The sequence below is a fragment of the Camelus dromedarius genome, chromosome 8 (genome assembly GCF_036321535.1).
Source record: "Camelus dromedarius isolate mCamDro1 chromosome 8, mCamDro1.pat, whole genome shotgun sequence".
In the NCBI taxonomy this organism is placed as follows: Eukaryota; Metazoa; Chordata; class Mammalia; order Artiodactyla; family Camelidae; genus Camelus; species Camelus dromedarius.
The window spans coordinates 78,954,534-78,976,908 of record NC_087443.1 but is presented as its reverse complement, the minus strand read 5'-3'; the positions used below and the strand labels follow the sequence as shown (position 1 = coordinate 78,976,908).

At 48.9% G+C, this 22,375-nt stretch overlaps 2 protein-coding genes across 5 annotated transcripts in view; one reads left to right on the top strand and one right to left on the bottom strand.

Annotated features, from left to right (window-relative positions):
- DOCK1 (dedicator of cytokinesis 1) overlaps positions 1–22,375 on the bottom strand; it is a 484,546-nt gene that overhangs the window by 238,669 nt on the left and 223,502 nt on the right. The window lies entirely within an intron of this gene.
- Positions 1–22,375, top strand: part of INSYN2A (inhibitory synaptic factor 2A) — a 57,430-nt gene that overhangs the window by 8,829 nt on the left and 26,226 nt on the right. For 2 of the 3 annotated variants that reach the window (XM_064488532.1, XM_064488531.1), the window contains exon 1: positions 10,560–11,805. In XM_064488532.1, coding sequence (XP_064344602.1) covers positions 10,565–11,805 — 1,241 coding nt within the window. In that variant the 5' untranslated portion in view covers positions 10,560–10,564. Of the gene's footprint in view, positions 1–10,559; positions 11,806–22,375 lie in introns of those variants that run through there. The other variant, XM_031461994.2, reaches the window with a different exon arrangement.

Genomic DNA, 22,375 nt, shown 5'->3' with positions numbered 1-22,375 from the left:
ATTCATTCAGTTTAACACTTGTGCTTTTTGTTGTTGGGAAAATGACACTGTAGGATGTCCAGCCTCAGTGACCTGTCCTCGTCTTGATTTTTGTTTTGCCCTGGGATGAACTGTCCAGGTCCTCCAGGAGAAGGAGGGCTGCTGGAACTGCCAATACGGGGCAGCGGAGAAGCTGACAGTCGTGGCTCTGGTCCGTCAGAACTGTCCGTGACTCTGCCCCAGTCCACAGCACCCAGATGTGACGCGGCTGACCGGCGCTGGCTTTGCCGAGCGCCACCCCTTCCTCTCCTGTGTCTGCCTGTCTGTCGTCTGTCTGTGTGGGTCGAGCCCTCACTGCCTCCCTCCCAATCTCTCTCTTCTCATTTCCCTATTTCCCTTTTCCTTCCTCTCCACGTTCATCACAAATAGTGTGCAGAATTATATTTCCAAGTATTGATTATATTGAGTACAATTTTATACCCTATGTTCTCAATTCAAAGTAAAGAAAAATGAAATGTTCGTTATTTCATTCAACACCTTTGGGCCAAAACACACAAGCTCTGAAGCAACCTGATGCAAAGGTGCACCCCCGACCTTCTGTTGACTTTTTCCCCCCAAAGATCTGTGGTTCCTCCTCGACAGCAAAATCCAGAGTCCAGTTAGAAGCCTGAGATTACAACAATCCACCGTCTCTAGGAGCTTGGGTTTATGTCATCCCAAGCGACTGAGATTTCTGAATGAAACTGTTCATTTATTTTGCCTCTATCACATCCCACTTCCGAGAAGACATCTGGGTGATATAAGAAAACAAATACGCAGTAACGGTCTCGATGTACTTTATAGTTAAATATAAAGTAACAACACATCGGAGCCATCCACTCATTTTTGTGAGTGTGCGAGTCGTCTGTTTCACCCCCGTCGGCACAGAAAAAAATTTCAAGCAATACCATATAATGCGCCAAATCCGAGAGAGTTACTCCAAGGTTCAGGAGATAAAAATCTCTGGACACGGTTTTACTTAAACTAATCAAACTCCGTCCCTTTCCCTTCCACTCATCTGGTTCCTACCCAGGTTTCAGAATACACCGTGTGCCACCAGATCTGAGGGTCCAGGCTATGCAGAGAGAATTCATGGAAGCCAGTGATACTGAGTACCCACCCCAAGTCTGCTTAAAATGCCATGGGTACATCCTCCCGCTGGGAGGATGCTGGGATGCATATCACTCTATTCTTAAACTAATTAGCAAGGATCAGAGGCTGACAGAGTTGAAGAGAGAGGAGATGCTTAGAGGAACCTGGTCTACCCAGCACTTAGATAAGCGTAAGAAGAGAGGACTGACACTTCAAAGAAAAGTGACTCATGCTTTAGGCCCACTTCTCCACGTCTCCCAGGTGAAGCCCGCCCTGACTCCCCGGGAGACACTCTCTGCACTTTCTTCCTGCCTCCATGATGGTTCAGAGCACAGTGGGCTCGTGCTGTCCACAGATGAATGTCTTTCTCATGCCAAGCGCTCCACATTGCCAAGGACTGTGCCTCGGTTTCCTGGGTGCCCAGCACATGGTATGGTGCCTGCGTCACCCTCGACCTGCAGGTGCTGGTCACTGAGTCAGTGAAGGCAGCCATGAGGACTGGAGGAGCGAGGGAAGGCAAGACTTGACCTGGACCATTAAAAAGGAGGGTGGGGCACAGCCCTAGACCAGGAACCACTGGTAGTAAAGACACAAAGTAGGGAGTCACTGTGGTATATGGTAGAGACAGTCCAGGAACTGGCTCTACTTGAGGAGAGTTTGTGAGTAGCCATGAGAAATCTAGAGAGATCATAGGATGGGAAATATTATAGAAGAAATATTATAGATCCTAAAAAAAAATTGCTTTTTGGAAGCACTACCAAACTGGGACTCACATAGGTATCCACAGAGGAGAGAGATGTGCACTTGAAGTCTGGACTTTGAGGACCTGTAGGACAGAGGGATGGAGAGTTGAAGGCAGGGTTTGTAAAAACACCAAGGTCAGAGTGGGAACAGAGTGAATAAAAAGGGAGAAATCAATAGGTGAAGCAACAGGAAGGAAAAACAAAATCAAGGGACCTGGTGATGAGTGGCTTTGGGGGGTTAAATAGGGAGTGAATTAGGCAAAGCAGCGTCAGCACCTGGTAAGGCACCGGAAGAGTAAGAGGACTGAGAGACTCGCACTGTCCTACGGGCTGTGGATCTCTAGACCCCAGTGCAAGGCAAGTTCAGCCCTGCATTTAACCCTGGGGGCTTTCACTCCTGGCTCGGCCGGGGCGAGCACAGGAGCTGTGTTACTGGGTCGAGTACAGACCGCCACGGCCTCAGGCCATTGCCCTGTGCCGGACCCCCTCCCAGGAGCGCACACTGAGTCCTCCGGCTGCCAGAGACGCCCCTGAGCTCTTCTTACCCAAGGAGGCAAACTTCCAGCGGCATCAGGACAGACGGTGGGGGCGGGGCGGGGCTTCGTCTCGTTTACAAAGTAGCTGCTTACTGTTACGCATGGAGAAGACAGAAGTTCACAGTAGCTGTGGGTCAAGGAAAGAATGAAAGAACCAACTGAGCTGGTGGAGTAGAAAATACCACCAAGATCAAAGAGAAGTAGTATTTATATTAAGGAATAAAATGTGGCAGCTATTTGGATGTTACAGGATGTGACACACAGACGCTTTCGTTTGTTTTCTCTTTATCACCTCCCACCCAGAACCATGGTATTTTGGGTTCTGAACACTGAAAGTTCACCCTAAATGCACCTGCACTGAGTAACCATCAGTGACTGCTAGGAACATTCCTCTGGTTTCCACGCCCCCAGTGACTGACTGTATGTTCTCTCTGCCGAACCTAAGTTCTGTCTCCACTGACAGCACCTTTCTTCAAGGTGATGAGCTGTTTCTGAGGTCCCCCTCATTGTTCATCAACCACAACGGAAGGAAAGAAAGGGGGTCTTAATTCATGTCTTTTGGGTCCACTCAGATTAAACAACCCCGGCATCATTTTTAGCCCAAGAATCACAGGAAGAGCTAGAGAGCTCAGACCAAGCACTCTCCACACTGGACCATGGCTGACAAAATGCGTCAGAGCTGAGGAGGCCACACATGTTGACGCACGACTTTTTGTTCAGATGGGCGGTAGTCTCTCTACACTTTGCTGTCCACTTATACCTAGAAGCTGATTACAAGAAATGCTCATTTCTCCCTGTCTGTCCTGGCTTGCTACCTCTGCCGTAAACCCAAGACCTTGCAAAGTCTACAGTTCAGCCAGACCAAGGAAACACAGGAGACACATTACCAAGAGAAACACACGGGGTATCCGTTTGATGGTAATAGATGGACACTCACATGGCCTTGCCTGAGAGACAGATTGCATCTTCAACTCTAATAGATTTCAGTTGTAGTGAATGGTTACCTCCAAAGAGAAGCCCGACCCGGGTGTTCCAACATGGAAGCCTGAGATTCAGCTCGGAGAAGCGCAGGGGAAACCTACTCTTTTGAAATAGTTATTTTTGGGGAAAATTACTGTTCTGATTTTAGCTTCAGATGTATCATCAGTCAAAACATGCCATTTCATAAAAAACATACGGATTCATCCATCAGGCAAAGGACTCCCAAAGCCCATTCCAATATACACGTATTCTCTCTGGAGATGTCCATGAAGTCTGAGAAAGGGAGGCCACCCCACATTCTAACTCCAGCCTCTCGGGGTTTGGCCCCAGACTACCAGCCGATCGCTGCTTAAGTACCTGGAGCCATCAGGGAACAGAGCAGGTGAGATACTTGCTACTGTAATCTGAACGCCCTCGTGAGCTATGCTCCAAACTAAAGCCCTAACATTTCCTGTAATTGTCATACCAGTGGAGGAGAGAAGAGAAACGGGGAAATTAGTTCCTTTTACTAGTCTTACAGATGATTTTGGTGAGTTCCTGGAACCAGTTTTACTGAGTTACTTTTGGACACTTCGTAAGCAAAGCTAACTGTGGCCAATAAACTTTCTAACACTGACATCACATCTCATTTGGAGGAGACCTTTTTTCCAGTTGATTTCTGCCACTGTTATAAAATCTTGCTAATTCATTTCGAATTTTGATTCCATTTGGACAGAGGATGAACAAAGGTTAATGCCAGTATAAGCTGAACTATAATATAAGTCGAAGAACTAAGTCAGTCGTGAAACACAGAGGAAGAGGGAAGTCTGGTCTGATGAAGGGGGCACCCTCTGGGTCTTATAAAACCTCAGCATGTTTCAGACCCAGGTATCCATGTATAAAATGGATGGTTCGCTTCCTCTGTTCTCACAGAGAGGCTGTTCACATTACGCGGCAGAAGTAATTAAAGGTTTTCTGCAGGTTAACGTGTGTTTTCTGAACTCAAGAGGTACGAGTGAGCTAGAGCCCTACTTAGGATGGGATTTCTTCTGCTTTGAGATCTGCATCAAAACTCCGGGAGTGCCCTTGGCCCTGCTTCCCCCCGGATGGTCCTCCATCCCTAAGGACGGAGCCTCACTGCAACGGTCCACCTGGGGGCTTCCTCCCGTGGGCCATGGCCCTGGGTGCCGAGACGGGAGCACCCCCCAGCCACTACACAGTCTCAGAGAGGTGCCAGCATTCTTTGGCTTACCTAACTTCAGCCCTCTAAATCAGTGACCTCTGAAGAGGAGAACAAATGTCTGGAAAAATATCATTTCAGTGTATTAAAGGAAATTAAACAGGATAATGAATCTAACTAAGACACCGTCCAAAATCTATAGCAGTTAGTGTCGCCCTGAGGAAAGGAGGAGTTTACATTTTGGAGGAATCCATCATTGCCTACAGAACAGGTCTTAACGTTAACTATTTCAGAACAGAAATGACTTCATCTCGTGGGTGAGGCTCTGTCTCGTGTCCCTTTCCCTCCGGGAAGCAGTGTGTTAAAGAACGGTACATTCCTTTCCACCACTGCCCCCCTCTCAGTAGCCTAATGTTCAGGCATTTCCTCTGCACGTAGAATAAAATGCTGACCCAATTAATCCTGAATTCCAGCCAGCATCTTTGACGCCAAGGTGTCTCAACAGCGGGAAAGCCACGAGAAAAACCAATAACATCATGCAGTCCCTTTCCAAACTCATCGGATTGCTTGCCTAGCTTTTTGGCTGTCCACTGACTGATGGGACACTGGGACGTGTCTTGGCAAGGCCATCCCCCTCCCAGCCCCCACTGTCAGTCGACTGCATTATGCCACATATATCACAGCACAGGGCCAAGTTGGAAACCTCGCGGTCCCTGCAGACACTGAGAATGAGCCTAACCCAGGGGTGATTCTCTCCTGTCAGTTGCTGAAATCCCACAAGGTTTCCTCCAGACTATGAATGCAGATTATAGGTCAAAACCATTTGACTCCTAGTTAAAACAGATGGCAAATTCCCCCCAACAGTGAGTTTTCTCACATAGTGACATACCTTATGCTAAACACTCCCTGGCTCTCCCAGCCGATCCACACACATCTGTATATACGTGTGTGTGTGCAGATGCACATTCCTTGGCGGACACGCGCACACACACGAACACTGGCTGTACTTGGAAATTCATTTTCTTTCTTTATCCAAGGCTTCCTCAAAATAATAAAAGATGACCTTTGGGAGACTGCTTGTACCCAAATCTAATCATTTCTGAGTTTCTCTTATTCTGATCCAAGCGTTCATACTTCGCAGAGGCCTGATCCCATTACTTTGCCTAAGGTGTGGACTGATTTACCCTGTGTTTTTTTTGTAACTGGCAAACATTACATATAACATTACACCTCCCCCCTACAAAAACTGGAAAACCAAAGGGAAAATAAACCTTCCAGAATGCACCGTCTCGATGCCACAATGACAACCATTTCTGCTCATTTTCTTCCAGGACAATTTGGTAGAATGCTTTCTTTCCCTTACCATTATTTCCTAAGCATTTCTCTACGATACTAAATAATCTTTATAATTATCATCTTAATGGCCACACTGAGTGAATGTACACCATAATTTACTTAACCGTTTACCTGTTGTTAGGCATTTAGTTGCTTCCATTTTTCACTCCTTCAAGCTGGAATGAACACTTTTATATAAGCAATTAATTTAAAGCGGCATGCAGAGATGACACTCCATCACTAATCTAAAAATACAGGGTTTATATATTTACAACTCACATTTGATTATGAAATTTAATTTGAGGGTAATTAAGACATTTATATTCCAAACAGCTCCTCGACGTCTCACTCTCCCCGAGCCAGCCAGGCACAACCATGACTTGCCATTTTCACCTTAAGACAGCACAGTCCAATGAATTCTGAAACACAATTTTCTTATGAAAAATAAACTTTATGAAGTCTGATTTTTAAAGCCAGGAGATTAACTCCACGAGCCAGAGTCCGTGGTTCTCTGGGGTGACCCACTCAAGGCAAGCCGTCACTGAAAACGCCACTTTGGTTTCATGCTCAGTCCAAAACTCAAGGCAAGCCTGGCTGAGTCTGTGCTCCGGGACCAGGTGAGTTCCCGGACCTCCCTAGAGGTCCTCTGAATAACCTGTGCCCAGATCCTTTGTGGCAACAGGCTAAGGAAATTGCTCAGATGAGTTCCAGCTGTTTGATGCTTGATGCGGTTTATCACAGGTCACTTCAGGTTACAGATTTCCCCGGGCAGGCCTAGTGGTCTAATGCATGAGTCTTAAACGGATGCAGGGTGCAGCCCCCTGGCTTGCATGACTCTGAGCAAGTTTTGGAAGAAAACTTGTGCCTGTTTCTCAATCTGCAGCGTAAGGATAACAATAGTGCCTCCCCATGAGGCTATCTGGAGGGTCAAGGAGAAAATATAGGTGAAGTGCATAGGACAGTGCCGCCATCTGGTTAGGGACAGTGGCACATAACGTATGAACCGCCTGTTCATGTCACGCTGTAACGTGTACATTCAACTGCTGAATGAACGCATGAAGGAACAATGAATGAATGAATGTGCCAGAAAGTTCCACTCGTGGGCTTCCATCTAAAGAATGTCTAATCTCCTTTCATAACAAAATCATTTTCTTAATGGTAATCACTAGAAGCTTGATACCCACCAGTGAACAGTAAATGAACACCTTGGAAAGACATGTCCGGCTTAATATGAAAGCACTTCTTAATGTCCTGGAAAATTCCGTTCTGAGCTTTAGAAAATGTTATCCAGCCATCGGTAGAACTCATAACCTCATCTGAAGGCAAAATAAGTCATCTACAAAACTCCTTGGTATCTTTACTATCAGTGGAGTTAGGACAACTCAGTGACTAGTACTCATAGGAAAAAAAAAAATTCAGCCACAACAAACTAAACTGATAAAAAAAAAATCTTATTTATTATTATCACTTGTACTAATAAGGAAGTGGTTTTTATATACTTTGCAGCTCCCTGTAAAACAGAGACAAGCTTAGGAATTTTTATTATTATTATTTTGCCACTGGCAATTAATTCTTCTGATTTGTTGTATTAGTTTGATGGTCGGGTCCAAGCCTCAGAATATCTTTCCAAATGAGCAGACTGATGTAAAAAAATTATTTCAGTGCAGTTCACGGCAAATTGTGATGATGAATAGCATGGTCGGACAAACTTACTCAGACACACATTTTTCAGGAGTGGCAGGGAAAAGGCTGAAAAATTACTAGTAAATTGCTTTTTGTAAAAATGCTCTCTTTCAAATTTTCCCTAGTATGAAGGTCTTCTGCAGAACCGTGGCACAATACATTCTGACATAACCTGGACAACAAAGGCACTAAAGAACGAGTATGGGAGTGAGGTTACGATTCCATTTCTGTATTATCCCCACCACTCCCCATACTCTTCTCCACATGAGGTCCTGTGTGTGCATCCTTTGAACCTGATGGGATAAGTGTCTCTTAACCATGTGTATTACCCACCCTTAGCAGGCATGCTCCGTCCTGCCCATCACCCATAATCTAGTCCCGCCTGTTCCTCTCCCTTTTCCTTCTCTCCAAACCGGCCTAGTTTTTTGAGTCTCAAATTACAAAGCTCTCCAGATATCCTCAGTACCTAGTAGAGCACCAGAGGCCAGAGAAGGCCTGTTCTCTGCCCTCTCCCAACTGTCCTCCGATGTGATTGTTGCAGATGAATTCTTTTGTCAAAGGACACGTGTTTCAATGGGGCAAGGACGTGCCTCAATGTCGGCTCAGCACAGAGCTGGATCTTGTCCAGACTGGAGCTTCAGACTGGCACTTTGCAGACCCCTGTCCCCCGGGAGGTGGGACAATGCCATCTGCTCTTGGTCTTTCCTGTGGTTCCACTCAGGCCTTCCCTGCCAGACACATCCTAGCCACCCAAGGGTGAACGGTCTAATGTGTGGTTCTTAACTGGGGACAATTATGGCCCCCAGGGCCATTAGTCTAGGGATATTTCCGTCACTTAGGGGTGGGAGTGCTACTAGTATCTAGTGGTGAGACGGCAGGACACTAGTACACGCTCTACACGGCCTAGGAGAGCCCCCACAACCAAGTTACCCAGCCTCTAACGCCGGGAGTGCGGAGGCTGGGAAAGCCCCGTCTGATCTAAACCTGGCTCTGCAGGGCTGTTTCTGATGCCCTCTGACATGACCACCAGTTCACTGTTTAAGGCATAACTGATGAAGTACTTGCATTTTCTCTAAGCCTGTCATTCAGTACCACTAGTCAAGTCCCGGAACGCGCCAGCACCGTGCTGGCCCGAGATGTCAACTCATGCCCCGGCCTGCAGGGGGTGGTTCTGTAACTCACTCGCAGACAGGGGCTCCAGGCTTCTCTCTCCCCCTTCTCTGAACCAGCACGCCCGCTGGCCTGCAGTCCCAACTCAGTAAGGACTAAGGACATGGGGAAGTGTCCTGCCTCGGTGTTGGCTGGACACCTGAGATATGAGAACCAGCGAAGACTCAGGGGTTGGGTAGATCAGGCTCCTGTTCCTGCCTGGATGCCTTCCTTGCTGTGTGATCATGAACAAGTGACACAACCTCTGTGAAACCGTTTCCTCCCTGAAGTGCGGCACATGGCACTGAAGGTATTAGGTCTGGTCCTCCGGTACCAGCAGAACACCTTGAGGCCCACACACGCACTGGCTCCTGGAGTGGCAGCCCCGAGTCACACAGGGCCTACGGCATTTCCCAAGAAGTGCTCAGGGAGGCTGTGTGCCGGGTTCACAGGCTCCCCCATGACAACACGAATGGTTTCCGGACAGCCGGGTGGGGCAGAGCAGCCCGAGCCTGTGCTGGTTCTGCTCCAGTCAGTGCCCTTGCCTCTCCTGGCCCCTCGCTCGGACGCCAGGGCCCTGCACACCCGAGATTCCTCCCATCTGTTTTCTTCTTGAACACGGGGGGCGGGGAGGAGCGAAGTCACAAACAACATACTTCACTTTATTTTCTCGCTTTCAGTTCCACCCTCAAGAAAGTTCTTCCATGTGCAGTAAACAGCTGTGAATCTGCCTAATAAAGTGAAGGCATTTTACCCACTGGTATTCCCCCAGCGCAGTCCTTGGCCACCTGCATCCTTTTAAGTTGCAGTTAATAATTCAGCCCAGGATGAATTTGCATGATTAACATAAAGCCTTGTGATTTTATTTTCTTTCAGGATTTAAATCCTGAAACCACCACCACTGTGTTCATTTTCAGAGGTTGTGATCAAAACACAAAACTTGATTCTAGAATGAATCATTTCTTAAAAAAAAAAAAAAACACAAAAAACAAAAAGTATTTTCAAATACTGCTCTCCACAGAATCAAAGAAAAGAGTTGCTAACACAGACTTTGGAGATGCAGGGAAACCCGTGTCCTTTCTCTGGCTGGTGTTAACCCATCAGAAGCAGAGATTCATCCTCTACGGTTCTCCCATAAAGGAGCATGGCCCACTACCCCATGACATCCACATGGCTAACATACAAAGATTTTAGTTCAGTTCCTCATGGCAGGGCTCTCCATGTTTATCTTTTTTTTTTCCCCAATAATAAATTGCTTTTAAACATTTTTTTATTTTGGGGAGAGGGTAGGTAATCAGGTTTATTTGTGTATTTTTTTAGTGGAGGCGCTGGGGATTGAACCCAGGACTTGTGCTCATTAAGCATGCACTCTGCCACTGAGCTATACCCTCCCCCGCCACCCCGGTTATCCGATCGGGCACTAGAGTTCCCAGTAAGTCTTTGAGAGAAAATACCAATTCTCTTGGATCCCAATAGTAGATTAATCACGTCATCCAAAAAAAAAAAAAAAATAGTAAAAACGCAAACCAAATAAGTTGCGTTTGGAAACCCATCTGCCTCTGAAGTGGAGATGTGTGTGTGAAATGGCAATTTGCAGAAGCGGCAGCATCGTTGGGTTTCTTGATGAATATAGTAAAACAGGTTTGTCTAATGGGGAAACATGCATTACTATCAAAAGGAAACCGAGTGTATCCCACACGGAGAAGGAAGCAAGCTTTAATATCTCAGAAGCATTTCAAGCTGTGCCTGCCAGCGATTCTCCGCCTGTCTGATTTTCCTTAACATAAAGGCCGACCTCACCTGTTTAAAAATAATTAGGGAGCCGGCAGCAGTCCTTCTGGCCAGAAGCCGGTGCTGCCCGTGTTTGCATGCGTGTTTCCACTGCACTGACACGTCTGTTGCTGTTTCCGAATGCAGGAACCATGGTCAGTAAGGAAACCAGCAAATGCGTACTCACGACGGCGGCGAGTGAAGTGGAGCCTGCCGCCTGCCTGGCCCTGGAGATGAAGTATGCCCTGGATCCTAACCGGCAGATTAAAAAGCGGAATAAAGCCCTGCAGGTGCGGTTTAAGGATATCTGCGAGGCGCAGAACGAGCAAAGGGACCCGCAGCTCTCCTCCGGACAGCCGGGGGGCAAGCGGGAGGCCAAGCCCGCGTCCTGCCGGGCCGCCTACCGCAAATACATGACAGTGCCGGCTCGGAGGTCCATCCCCAATGTCACCAAGAGCACAGGCGTGCAGACCTCGCCAGACCTTAGAAAGTGTTACCAGACTTTCCCCCCGGACCGCAAAAAAGGGGCTCTCAACAGCATCCCTGCCGTGGATGCCTTTAAAAGTCAGAACAATGGGTTTGTGGTAGATGAGAAGGAGAAGATTGAGGAAGGGGCCGGGGAGGAGGCCCGGCCGTGGGGCGCGGGCCGGGTACAGAAGACGACGGCCTTGGTTTTCCATTCTGACGAGCACGTGGACGCGCTGGACCAGTCGGCCGGGGTCAACTGCGCAGGGCCATGCAAAACCCTCGACCTGCGCCGCTGCCGAGACGCCCCTCCGCAGAACTCCGCGCGGCCCGCCTCCCAGGAGCTGGAGTACCAGCCGCACGCAAAAGCAAAGCACGACAGGCCGACCCCGGACACCGACGAGCCCGCTGCGCCAGCCCCCGGGCGGGTGTTTAAGACGGAGGTGGCCGCCGTCTACGCGCCCGCCCTCAGCGCTCAGGCCCCGGAGCGGGCCTTGTCGAACTCCGCCCCATCGAGCGAGCTGTCCCTCTGCCCCGCGGCCGACCAGCAGCGGAGGAGAGCGGCGCCGGCCAACGGGCTCCGGGCCCCGCCGGGCGCTGCCGTGACCTGCTCGCCCCCGACGCAGTGCCTGTCCCCCGAATGTCGTGAAGCGCCCCTGCAGACCCAGGCCCTGCCGGGGCAGGAGCACCAGCCTTGTCCGACAGCGCTCGCTGTGGGCGAAGAATGCCAACAAATCGTGCCTCATACGGAAGTGGTCGACCTGAAAGCACAGCTGCAGGTGATGGAGAACTTGATCAGCTCGAGCCAGGAAACCATCAAAGTGCTCTTGGGGGTCATCCAGGAGCTGGAAAAAGGAGAGGCCCATCGGGAAGGGTATGTATGTTCACGATTTTCTTTCGGTGCTCTGTAGGCTCACCACCCTTGGGGACCACCGGTAGCCCCCAAAGCCCAAATCCACAGAGGCTAAGCCAGCATTTCTGTGAACAGGCTGTAGTCGAAGGACAGAGCAAGTTCAAAGGGATCCCAGGTCGTTTATGCCGCTAGACCTCCTTTGTCCTTCCCTGCAAGGTTTACGTGTCGGTTAGCGTCACCTGCCTGGCCTGGCATTCAATAACTATATTTTCAATGAACTGGTGGATCGTTCCTTTTTATCTCCCAGGGCTATAAAGGTTTATGATATTGATGAAGGATAATAGGTAAGCCAGTCAAAAATATCTAAGCAAGAAGCCACTTGCCTCTTAGGAATCACGTTACGGAAGAGAAAAAAAGAATTATGGCATTCTGAAAAGTAAATGCTGACTTGCTTATGCTAACTAATTGGAGTAACACTGATATTCTGCACTATATGAGGTTTTATATTTTATAAGCAGACAATGTTTTTTCCCCTTACTTGGAACTCACAGAAGCAATGCCCATCATTCAACAAACCTTATCTGTGTATGATTAGGAGAGAGACACCTTTCCCCAGGAGCTGCCCTGTGTGTCCAGACGGGCAGCAGAGAGAGGGTAACAGCCCGTACCGTCTGCCGTTGATAACAGATGGCTGAACTTTGTTTCCCGTCTCTTGAACTGGAAACTGTGCAGCAGCAAATTTAACAACAAATGACCTCAAGATAGGACATGAGTCTTGAGCCCCTTAGCTGAGAAGGCCAGACGGTGTGCTAGGCTGACACAAAACAGCCAGCACTGAGCTGGGTCCCCGCTTCTCGAAACAGTGTCATGGCTCACTGGCCTTTGTCTAGACTGCCGGCCATTCCCTTCCCCAAAACTGTCTAGATTCCCTCCAGCCCATGTTCTGGAAGGGGCGCCTGAGGCAGTGCCCTGTGGTCTCCCGTGATTAGCACCCTTCAGCCTGTAGGCTCCTACCCCTGGCTAAGTGAGCTGGCAGCCAGTGCAAAGATAAGCCAGGAAATGCACTGCCAGGGCAGCAAACCACCCCATGCACAGGATTGTTGTGGCTGAGTTACATCATGTTTGCATGTTGTAAACAATGGGGAGAAGAGAAACTCTATGTTCCGAGGCAGCGGGTGAGACTGAAGTCCTGGCCCCAGAGGCAAGGTGCCTGGTGCAGGTCCTGCCCTTGGTGTCTGGCTTCTCCAGCTCCGTGCAGGTTGTCCATGTACAAAAGGAGTTAACCCCCTACCTCCTATGACCTAGCATTGTTTGTAGCCGAGATTATTAAGCAAAAAGTGTTGTTAGCCAATCACAAACCAATCTAATAGTAAATTAGTAGTAACCTAACATTACAGAATGTTTTCAGAAAGGCTTTGCTCGATCTTGGGTTTACATCTCCATTTTCATCCCATTTCATTCATTCAGACTTGAATATATACAGAACCCAAAGCAGCTCACTAAGGGGGGTCTGTCGGGGATTTGTGGATTAGTAGACCATGTTCCCACAGAAACAGTGAAAGTCCCAACAGGGACCCATCGCTGACTTCAGTACAGCTGGTAGTGACTTAACCCAGACCAGGACAGAAAGATCCCATCACCAGGTGGGAACTGTAATTCAACAAATAGCATAAAGCCAAATGCATGGGCTAAAGAACATGCATCTCCTGGGGGAGGAGGGGGTTGGAATAAACAGCGGCATGGGATTGAATACCCACAAACACCCCATGAAAGAAGAACTGTTTTCTACGCATAGGCTCCCGCTCACACTATTAGAACAAGTGTGGAGATTTGCTTTAAATGGGACTCCTGAGTCTTCTGAGACTGTATCAGCTACAAAGTGGTTCTGAGTTATTAAGACACATCGAGGTGGGAATTCTGGTTCTGAGGACTTGGGCAAAGGCTGCACCTCATTTCTTCACCTGTAAGTAGTTGATCATCACCCGTCCCGCAGATGGAGGGTGAGGAAGGCAGGGGTGACCTTCTCGTGCGTTGAGCCCAGGGCCCAGGGTGACCTCATGCATTGAGCCCAGGTGCATCTGAATAGGTTGGTGTCTGCTGGTGGCATTGAGTGTTGCCTCCCTGGCCCAGCAGTGTTAGGGTCTCGGGAACACTAGGTGGCCCCGTATCTGACTGCAGAGGGATGAATGCACCCCCACACCCTCAGCACACAGGTGGTCCCTGAAAGCCCTGAGCTGCTCTGTCTAATGCAGTGGCCACATGTAACTCTAATTACAGTTGAAAATTCAGTTCTTTAGTCACATTAGCAACATTGCCCAAGAACCACATGTGGTAACTGGCTCCTACACAAGACAGAGAACATTTCCATCATCACAAAAACGCCTTCACCCAGTATTCCCAAAGTACAGTGCCTGGCTCCTCACCGCAGATCAAGGCAAGGATGATCTGACTCAAAACTCAATCTCTAGTTCAGCTGCTGTCGCACAGGACAGGTTCACAGTAGACAGGCAAGTACGTATCTGGGTGAACTCCCACATCCGTTCCTAGGAACCTTCCTTTCCACTTCCCTCTCTGAGCCCTGGGACTCAGACAACAGTGAATCTGGTGGTTTCAATTTCCCAGGCCACCTTGAAGGGGACCTGTCTTGTTCAATGCGCGGGGCCATCAATTTGCCCAAAATTCAAATTTCCACCACGCTTTTCCATGTCAGAACATAGGAGGAGACAGCAGCCTCAGAGGCGGGCAGACAGGAAGCAAGCCCCATCGTCATGCCTTGCTGAGGCGTCTGGGTCCAGCGCAGGTGGGGGAGGGGTGTGCCGCTGCATCTTCAACACTTGGCTCCTGAGGGAGGGGGAGGAGCATTTGCAATTTCCATGGTATAAATACTGCTCTTGCGGCCAATGTCAGCCAGCTCACAAAATCCTGAAAATGGAACCTTCTGCTCCTCTGAGCACCAGACCAGTCCCCTGAAGGGCATGCACTAGGACGGTCACTTTAAAAGAGGAATTCACAGGGCTGATTTTATGCACTCGATCTAAGCTGGAAAACAGGAGTTTTAGTAGCATGAGGAATTCACAGGGCTGATTTTATGAACTCAAAGCCAAGAAATGTTATCTTATCATTGCATCTCATGGTAGAAAATAGGAAAAGTCACTTTACTTTATGTAGATGGTTATACAGTCATTATGTAACGTGACAAAGAATTTCATGACCAAGTTAAAATATTAATGGAGTTTAGCCTAGAAAACACTCTAGAGTTTATAAGTTATCAACCGTGGAGAATCCTCAGAAGCTGGGTACCATCTATGTCTCTCCCCACCCTCCACCCCCAAATTAGCAGGGAAGGGTCTGCTTCATACAGAATTTTACCTGCATTAAGAGGAGTCTCGGGGGTGGGTGTAGCTCAGTGGTAGAGTGCATGCATAAGGTCCTGGGTTCCATTCCCAGTTCCTCTGTACACGAGGGGTCCAGTGAGGACAGGCATCCTGTGTGCATTTCAGAGCTCACGACTCTGAAAAGAAGTGACACGTTTTGCCCGCATCCACACTGCACTGCAGGCTTGCGCCTGGCCTGGTGAGGCCATGGGTCACACTCGCTGAACTTGGCTTAGTGTGGCCACGGGCAAATTACACTGGATGTATAACTTGAATAGAACTTCTCCCCACTGCCGAGCTTGTTCATGCAAGCTCACCGTCGGGTCGGCACGGGCTGCGTTACTGAGTTAGCCAGGCAAGCTCTCTGCGGTAGTTCTCCACACCGTGCACAGAAATATCTGTATCACCAGCCACGACCGGTTTCGGTCGCTTCCAAATTATTTTTCATAAGAGATGCTTTCACTACTCTCGTTTGCTTGTATAGACTTCTGAAAGGCCTCGGCAGAGCACGTTTCCGGCTTAGGCAAGTGACTTAATCTCAGTGAGCTTCACTTCCATCTTCTATTAAACAGAGATGGTAGAAGCTGAAAGACGATGTCGGCAGAGGTCTTAACAATAACCAACACACAGTGAGAACTGAAGAAAGGACATATCCTAACAGGAGCATTTCAGTAGGGCACCTTCTATAAGCGGCAGATGTGCAAGAAGTATTCAGGATCGTGCCTTTTTAGTCCCTTGTAAAATGTCCGGGCAACCCTCTGCATGCATGAATGCCAAGAATTATCCTGCTGATCTCAGTGCTTTCAGTATTATTCTTGTCTCTGCCTAGGAAGTTCAGGGTCACCCAGGCTATCTAAATAAGTCACTAAGGTAGTCACTGAAGGCTGAGAACTGGGCAGATGCGGCACTGAGTTTAAAACCCCAGCCAATTCTTGTTAGAGTCGTGATTCCCCAGAGCAGCTGTGGGTGGCTGGGCAGGAGACCCTCTGACCCAAGGGTGTGGGGCTGCAGCGCTCAGGGTGTGCTGTCAGCAGCCACCCAGACGTGGCACTTTGGCAGGGAGACGGCTGCTGACTTCTGAGACCGTGGCACCCCACACGTTCAGTGTCTTGAGGGGTTCACTGGCTGGTGATAGCCCAAAGATACTCTGTCCTTAAGAGAAGACCCGAAAACACTATGAGAGGCTTTACTCGAGCCATCAAGCAAGAGGGCAGGGTCTGCCGCTGCCCAGAGTGAAACAGGTTCTTTCACAGGTTCGGTCTCTCCCAGCATCTGCCAGGTGTCACCTGCAGGCTTGGGTGTGGGCGGAGGAGGGAGAAGCCATAGAATCTAGGCCAAACCGGGCCCTTAAATGTAACCAACAGGCAGGGATGAAATCATGAGACTCTGGGGGTTTTGTACTGAGTCACAGCACATGTGAGACCATCACATAAGAGGAGAACATCCTAAACAGCCAACGAGCCCATGGAGCCGGTAGCTTGCAGCAAGGGCTATCAATCCAGTGAGTCAGTCTCCCCCACGGGGTCCTAGTCAGCCTCCCCCGGAAAGGGATTTCTCCACGGCGGGAGGCCCTGTTCTCCCGAGTCCGAGACACACAGTGATAGGAAAGGAAAATTAGCCACGGGACTCCCCTGACATCAGGGGCCCTTTGAGGACAGCATTGTCAGCGGCTCTGTGGGCCAAGGAGATAAGAGTAAAGCTCTGAGGGGCAGCAACGAGTTAATAACACAAACCCGGCGTGGCATCCTGCAGTCATGTTTCCTCAACTGTGTTTTCCTTCTCATCACTGAAACAAGAGAGGCCGCTACAGAATGGGGGAGGGGTGCCTACACGCAGAGATGGGGGCCCAGGCCGGCAGCACCTGTTTCTCGGAAGACCTCGAGGTCGGTGTCCGACGTAGCAGAGGGCTGCAAACGTTTTCTGCCAGAGGCCGGAGAGTAAATACTTCAGGCTTCGAAAGCCGTGTGGTCTCTGTTCAAACGATTCAGACCTGCCACTGCCTCGTGAACACAGCCGTATACAACATGCGTACGAGCGAGTACTGCCGTGCTCACGAAACTGGACAGAAACGGGCACGGGCCACTCGGGAGCTCCGAGCTCCCGTTACGTGGGCTTGTAAATGGAGTGACCAGTTACTCAACTAGAAACCCAGTGACAATATGCGTGCAGGACAATCCCACATGAGACTCCCTGGAGACAGGTGGATGGTCCATTCATAGGTTCACGAGGCTTCTACCAAGAGTCTCCTAAGTGTTGAGCACTGTGCCAGGTAAGGAGAGGATACAAGTCAAATCAACTCAGGCCCCCTTTGAAGGGTTCATAGGCCACTGTACAAGCCTGCACTTAATCGTTCATCAGCCCGTACGGCCATCAGGATCTTACTCTGCCAGGGGAAGGGTGTGTGTCCTAAACACATATCTGTAATTTATACGTGTATACACACGTGAATACGGACAGCCTTTCGCTAAAGCATGAAAAAGGTCTCGCTCTCCCAGCAGCAGTGCGAGGTCATCACAACACGTATTTCTACGCGGCGACTTGCTCTCCCCCAGACAGTGATGCTGGTGGACAGACATTACAGACTTGCTTTACCTTATGTCCTGATCCTGACAGATCACTCAGAACCAGGCACTCCTCAGAAGGACCTGTCAGGGGATGAGAAATCTCTCTGAATTTTCTCTAATTATCCATGCCCAAACAGAATAAATACTGCATCGCAATTACAGAGGAAGCAGGAGAGGACGGTTTGATTTGTTTCAGTCACAGAGCAGAAAGAGCCCGCAAGGAACAACCAGGCGCCACTGCAGCAGCCAGAGTATGAACCCGGGAGCCGACGAGGCCCCAGCGTGGGGCGAGGGGGCCCGACGGTGGGCACCCTGAGCCCCCTCCCGGAGCCGAGGGGGGTGCTGGGCGCAGTGGGCGGTCCCACCTCAGGCCGGCCGGGCGCCCTCTAGAGGGCGCCTGCGTTGCTTTTGCCGAAACCCAGACACTTAATGGAGACCAGGGTCTTCCACCTGTGAGCGGGAACGGCCGCATTTCAAAGGGGGGAGGGGGGCTCCTCTGTGGTTCTGCAGACGATCCCCGTGGGTCGTCTCTGGGATGTTGGGCGCTGCCCCCCGGGCGTCTGGCACAGCGCGTCACAGGACAGAGGGCGTGGGAGCAGCAAGGGGAGAGAGCAGCGCGCGGCACTGAGCTCGGGAGCAGGAAGGCTCTCCGCCTGCCAGGTGCACTCCTGCCCCTCTGCGGCCCCTATCTGAACGGGATGAGAATGTCAGCGCTACATTTTCTAATGTTCCTGATAAATCAGCCTCGGTGTCTCTGCACATCTGTTGTAAACCCGAAGCATTGTGACACACTGCAGCCAGTGGGCTGAGGCTGCCTCCCGTTCCCGTGGTTTACTCATCTTCTGGGAACCACCCGGGTTCTGCAGAGAGCCGGTCCTGAGCGGGCGACTGTGCCCCGGCCCTCGGCCCCACCTGGGCTTGGGGATGGTTGTGAACCCCTCCAACCTCAGCGTCTGGCTCTGTGTGTTAAGAAGCCCCGCCTCCTGGGCTTCTCTGGGAGATGAAATAAAATACTGGGGACGAGGCTCTCGGCCCAGGGCCGTGTGTGCACTCCAAGTCATGTCCTTCCGAGTGCCCCTGTGACCCAGAGGCAGCTTCCAGGTGCCCCGATGCAGGGAGGTGATACAGGAGAGCCAGCGTCAACACCTCCAGAGAGCTTTTCTCGTTGGTCTCTATGGGCAGGGTGATTTCCAAGGATCGGGAGGGGCTGAGGATGACAGAATGGAGACATCAAGCTTTGCGGCTGTTTTCAGAGGAATGTACAGGGAGAGTTCACTTGGTGTCACAGGCAAGGCAGCTGATGTGGAGTCAGGAAGCGTGGGACTGTTCCCAGCTCGTCCCAGCCTCGCCCCTCTGAGCTGCACGTTCCCACATGAAAGAAGGACAGTCCACATGAGACAAGGGGCTCCTGTCTGACCTAAGAATGAATTCTCCAGAGATGTCCATGAACATCATAATTTCAGCCACTGCCATAAAATACATACAGAAGTTGAGAGAGAGAGAGAGAGAGAGAGAGAGAGAGAGAGAGAGAGAGAGAGAGAGAGAGAGAGAAAGCCACACAGCCCTCTCTGCGGATGTCTGTTAAGAAACGCAGAGTGGTCCCGCGGTTAGGTTCTCTTTCTCCTCCTGACACTTCTTCCCTCCCTTATCTCTTCCACTGCTAAGCATGCGGGAGCTGACCTCTGTCCTGGAAGCTTGCAATCCTTTGAATGGTTTTCAGGGGAAACCCCCCTTGTTTTCTTTTTCTTTCCTAACTAATGGATTTCATATATTTGTGATAAAATAGTCAAGTTCTAAGCCCCAGTGTAAGTTAGCCTCCTTTATGATTTTGAAATAGAAGCACACATCATACTCTCTCCGGCATTCTTTCCACTTCACGCACAGGGCTGCGGTGAGTCTTTTCTGTAGCTTATATTTATATAACGTTATAACTACTATTTTTAAGTTCTTAAACAATAATAAGCCTTTCCACCCCTAATATGAAAAATGAGGCAAATATATTTGTGAGACTACAAAACACATTCCAAATTCTTGCTTTGGGCTTCATGTAGGTATCACACGTACTTGAAAATGTAATTTAAATAATCTTCCTGTGCAGAATGCTAAAATAGATTTCAAATACCTCTCTAGCCTTTTAAGTTGGTAGGTGAATAAAAGCCTCACCACTGAGCCACTAGGCAATTCAGACACCCCATTTGTAGATAAAATGAGCAATTCAAGGCATGACATGAACGTTTATGGAGTTTATGGATTTGTGTCCCAGAATTCGGATTAAAAAAAAAAGAGAGACGAAATGTAAGTTCTACTTTTCAAGTACTTTTTTAAAAAAATCTCATGCAATTTCTGCTAAGCTATGCAAAAATGGTTTGAACTCAATTTCCCATTGGACCTGGAGGACAGTTCCAGTGAAATGAGTCTCTCCAGGCAGGGCACCCAGCGAGCTTATCCACTTGGAGCATCCACAATATGGTGGCCATTCTGCATTGGCTTATTTAATCCCCAGAATTACCCTGTAAGGTAAGAATTATTTCCATCGGGAAACTGAAGCTTGGATAGGTTAAGTTAACATCCCCAAAGTCAAAAGGCTGGGGATAATAGGAAAGACAGCACTCCCACCTGGACCTGTCAGGTCCAGCACCAGCCTCTCCTTCCTCTGAAGATGGGAAGCTTGCTCTGTCCACACAGATTTTCAAAACAGGCATTTTTGTTGCTACTGCAATTCTGGGTTCTTCCTTCGACTTGAAGGGGTCAAGAGTCTCCTGCAGCCAGACCTGGGAAGGCCCCTGTGAATTTATATTCTGAAGAAAGCATAATTATAATGCGAGAGGTAGCAGAAACCACCTTTGAAGGGATCCCAGGAATAAAGTATGTTTTTAAGAACTCATAATCAGTAAAAGGAATCCGCTCTGCGAGGTAATTTCAGAAAAATCAAAGCTATTGATCTGGGAAGTCCGGGGACCCACATTCATCCATGAGTACCCTTCCTGGCAAAACCACTTCAAAGCTTTCACGTACCATCCGTCCCATGACCGCACGGGCCCCTCAGGCTCCCCCTTAATCAAATTCACGTCCGAATTCATTTAAACAAAAGCCTTGAAGGAAAGTTGTTAATGCCCCATAAAAACAAGCCAGTCTGTGTTTTAAAAGCCAGATTTGAATGGACATTTATGAGAAATGAGTTCCTCTAGGTAGAGACAGTCTTGAAATGGGCATATCTTGACCAGAAACTGAGTAAAAAAAATTTTCTGTCAATATCTCAATGGTTACAGCACCAGAACATCTCCCCAGATAAGCATCTCATAATTGGACATGAAGAATTTGCTAAATGATGACACCAAAATGCAAAGGTTTTAATCTTCAGCCACACGCGCTCTGAAGCACTGGTTTAAAAATAAGTCTAACGTCAGGTTTGGGGAACAAAGACACAAAAACTCCTGAAGAGCAAGTTCTGATTTAAAATTGTTAACTAATCTGCTCTGAAAAAAAAAATCAGAAGAAATTACAAATCAGAGATAAAAGCACTGTGGCAATTTACCATTGGAACCACCGCCCAGTGCACAAGACTCCTGCTTTCAAGTTCAAGTCTCGGCACATTACGTGACGTGTGAGAATCCTCGAGCTGGGGAGGAATGCCGACCCAGAAAAAAAATGTTTTAATGCCGCAGACACATTCCCATTTTCATTCTAGTTTGGTAGCCAGTGCCACCAAATTCGTTTTCATTAATTTTCAATAAATTATAGCTTATGCTTTATCTCTCCTCCAGGAAACAAGTTAATCAACTCAGCCTCAGCTCAGCCCTCAAAAAGCGGTTTTCTTTATTAATAGCTATTCCTGATGCCCTACGGGGCGAGGGCCTTTTTTGGTCATTATTGTCACCATTCTGCAACTTAGTGCCTCCTTGATTTCAGGAATCTATGAAAGAGGCTGCAAGCTTTGCCCTGTTTGTAATGTAACCAGGCAGTCTACACACAAAATAATAATGACTCTCTGCCCTGATTTTTACCTATTATGACTTTAGATTATGGAAATATGGTTATACAACAGTAAAAAAAAAAAAAAAAAAAAAAGTCTTGCCCTAAAAACAGTGCTCATCTCTGTCTCTGACCAAATCTGCATGCCCTTCTGACAGTACTAATAATGACTGTGCAGTAAGACTAATAATATCCCATCGTAAAAGGAAGGAGGCAGAGAGCTAGGGCAGGGCCTGGGCAGAGGCAGGGATCAGAAGACGGGCCGGCGGAGGGGCAGGCGGCTGAGGGGGAAAGCAAGGAGGCCAGCTGGAGGAGAGGCCCACAGCCTTGAGTCTTCCCACTGGCTGGCATGCTGCACCCACTCCCCATTTCACTTTAATTCTCTGTAATGAAAACAGGCCTCAAAGGCTTTCCTAACAGCCAGCGCCTCCCCAGAATTATAGTGTCCCCACGTTTGGGGAGCTGCTGGGTCCGCTAAAGTTAATTTGTCAACACTGTCGAAGGAAGCCACCGACTTCATTATTCATAGGCTGTGTCTCAGTGAAACTTGTTCACCAGGTTGCTTCCGAGATAGAGCAATGACATTTCCCAGGGGTGCAGAGGGGGCTGGTTTAGGTGCAGATGGAGCCATTTACTTTAATAACAGAGTGTTGGAGGCAGAAGATGACTGGCCTTTTCCAC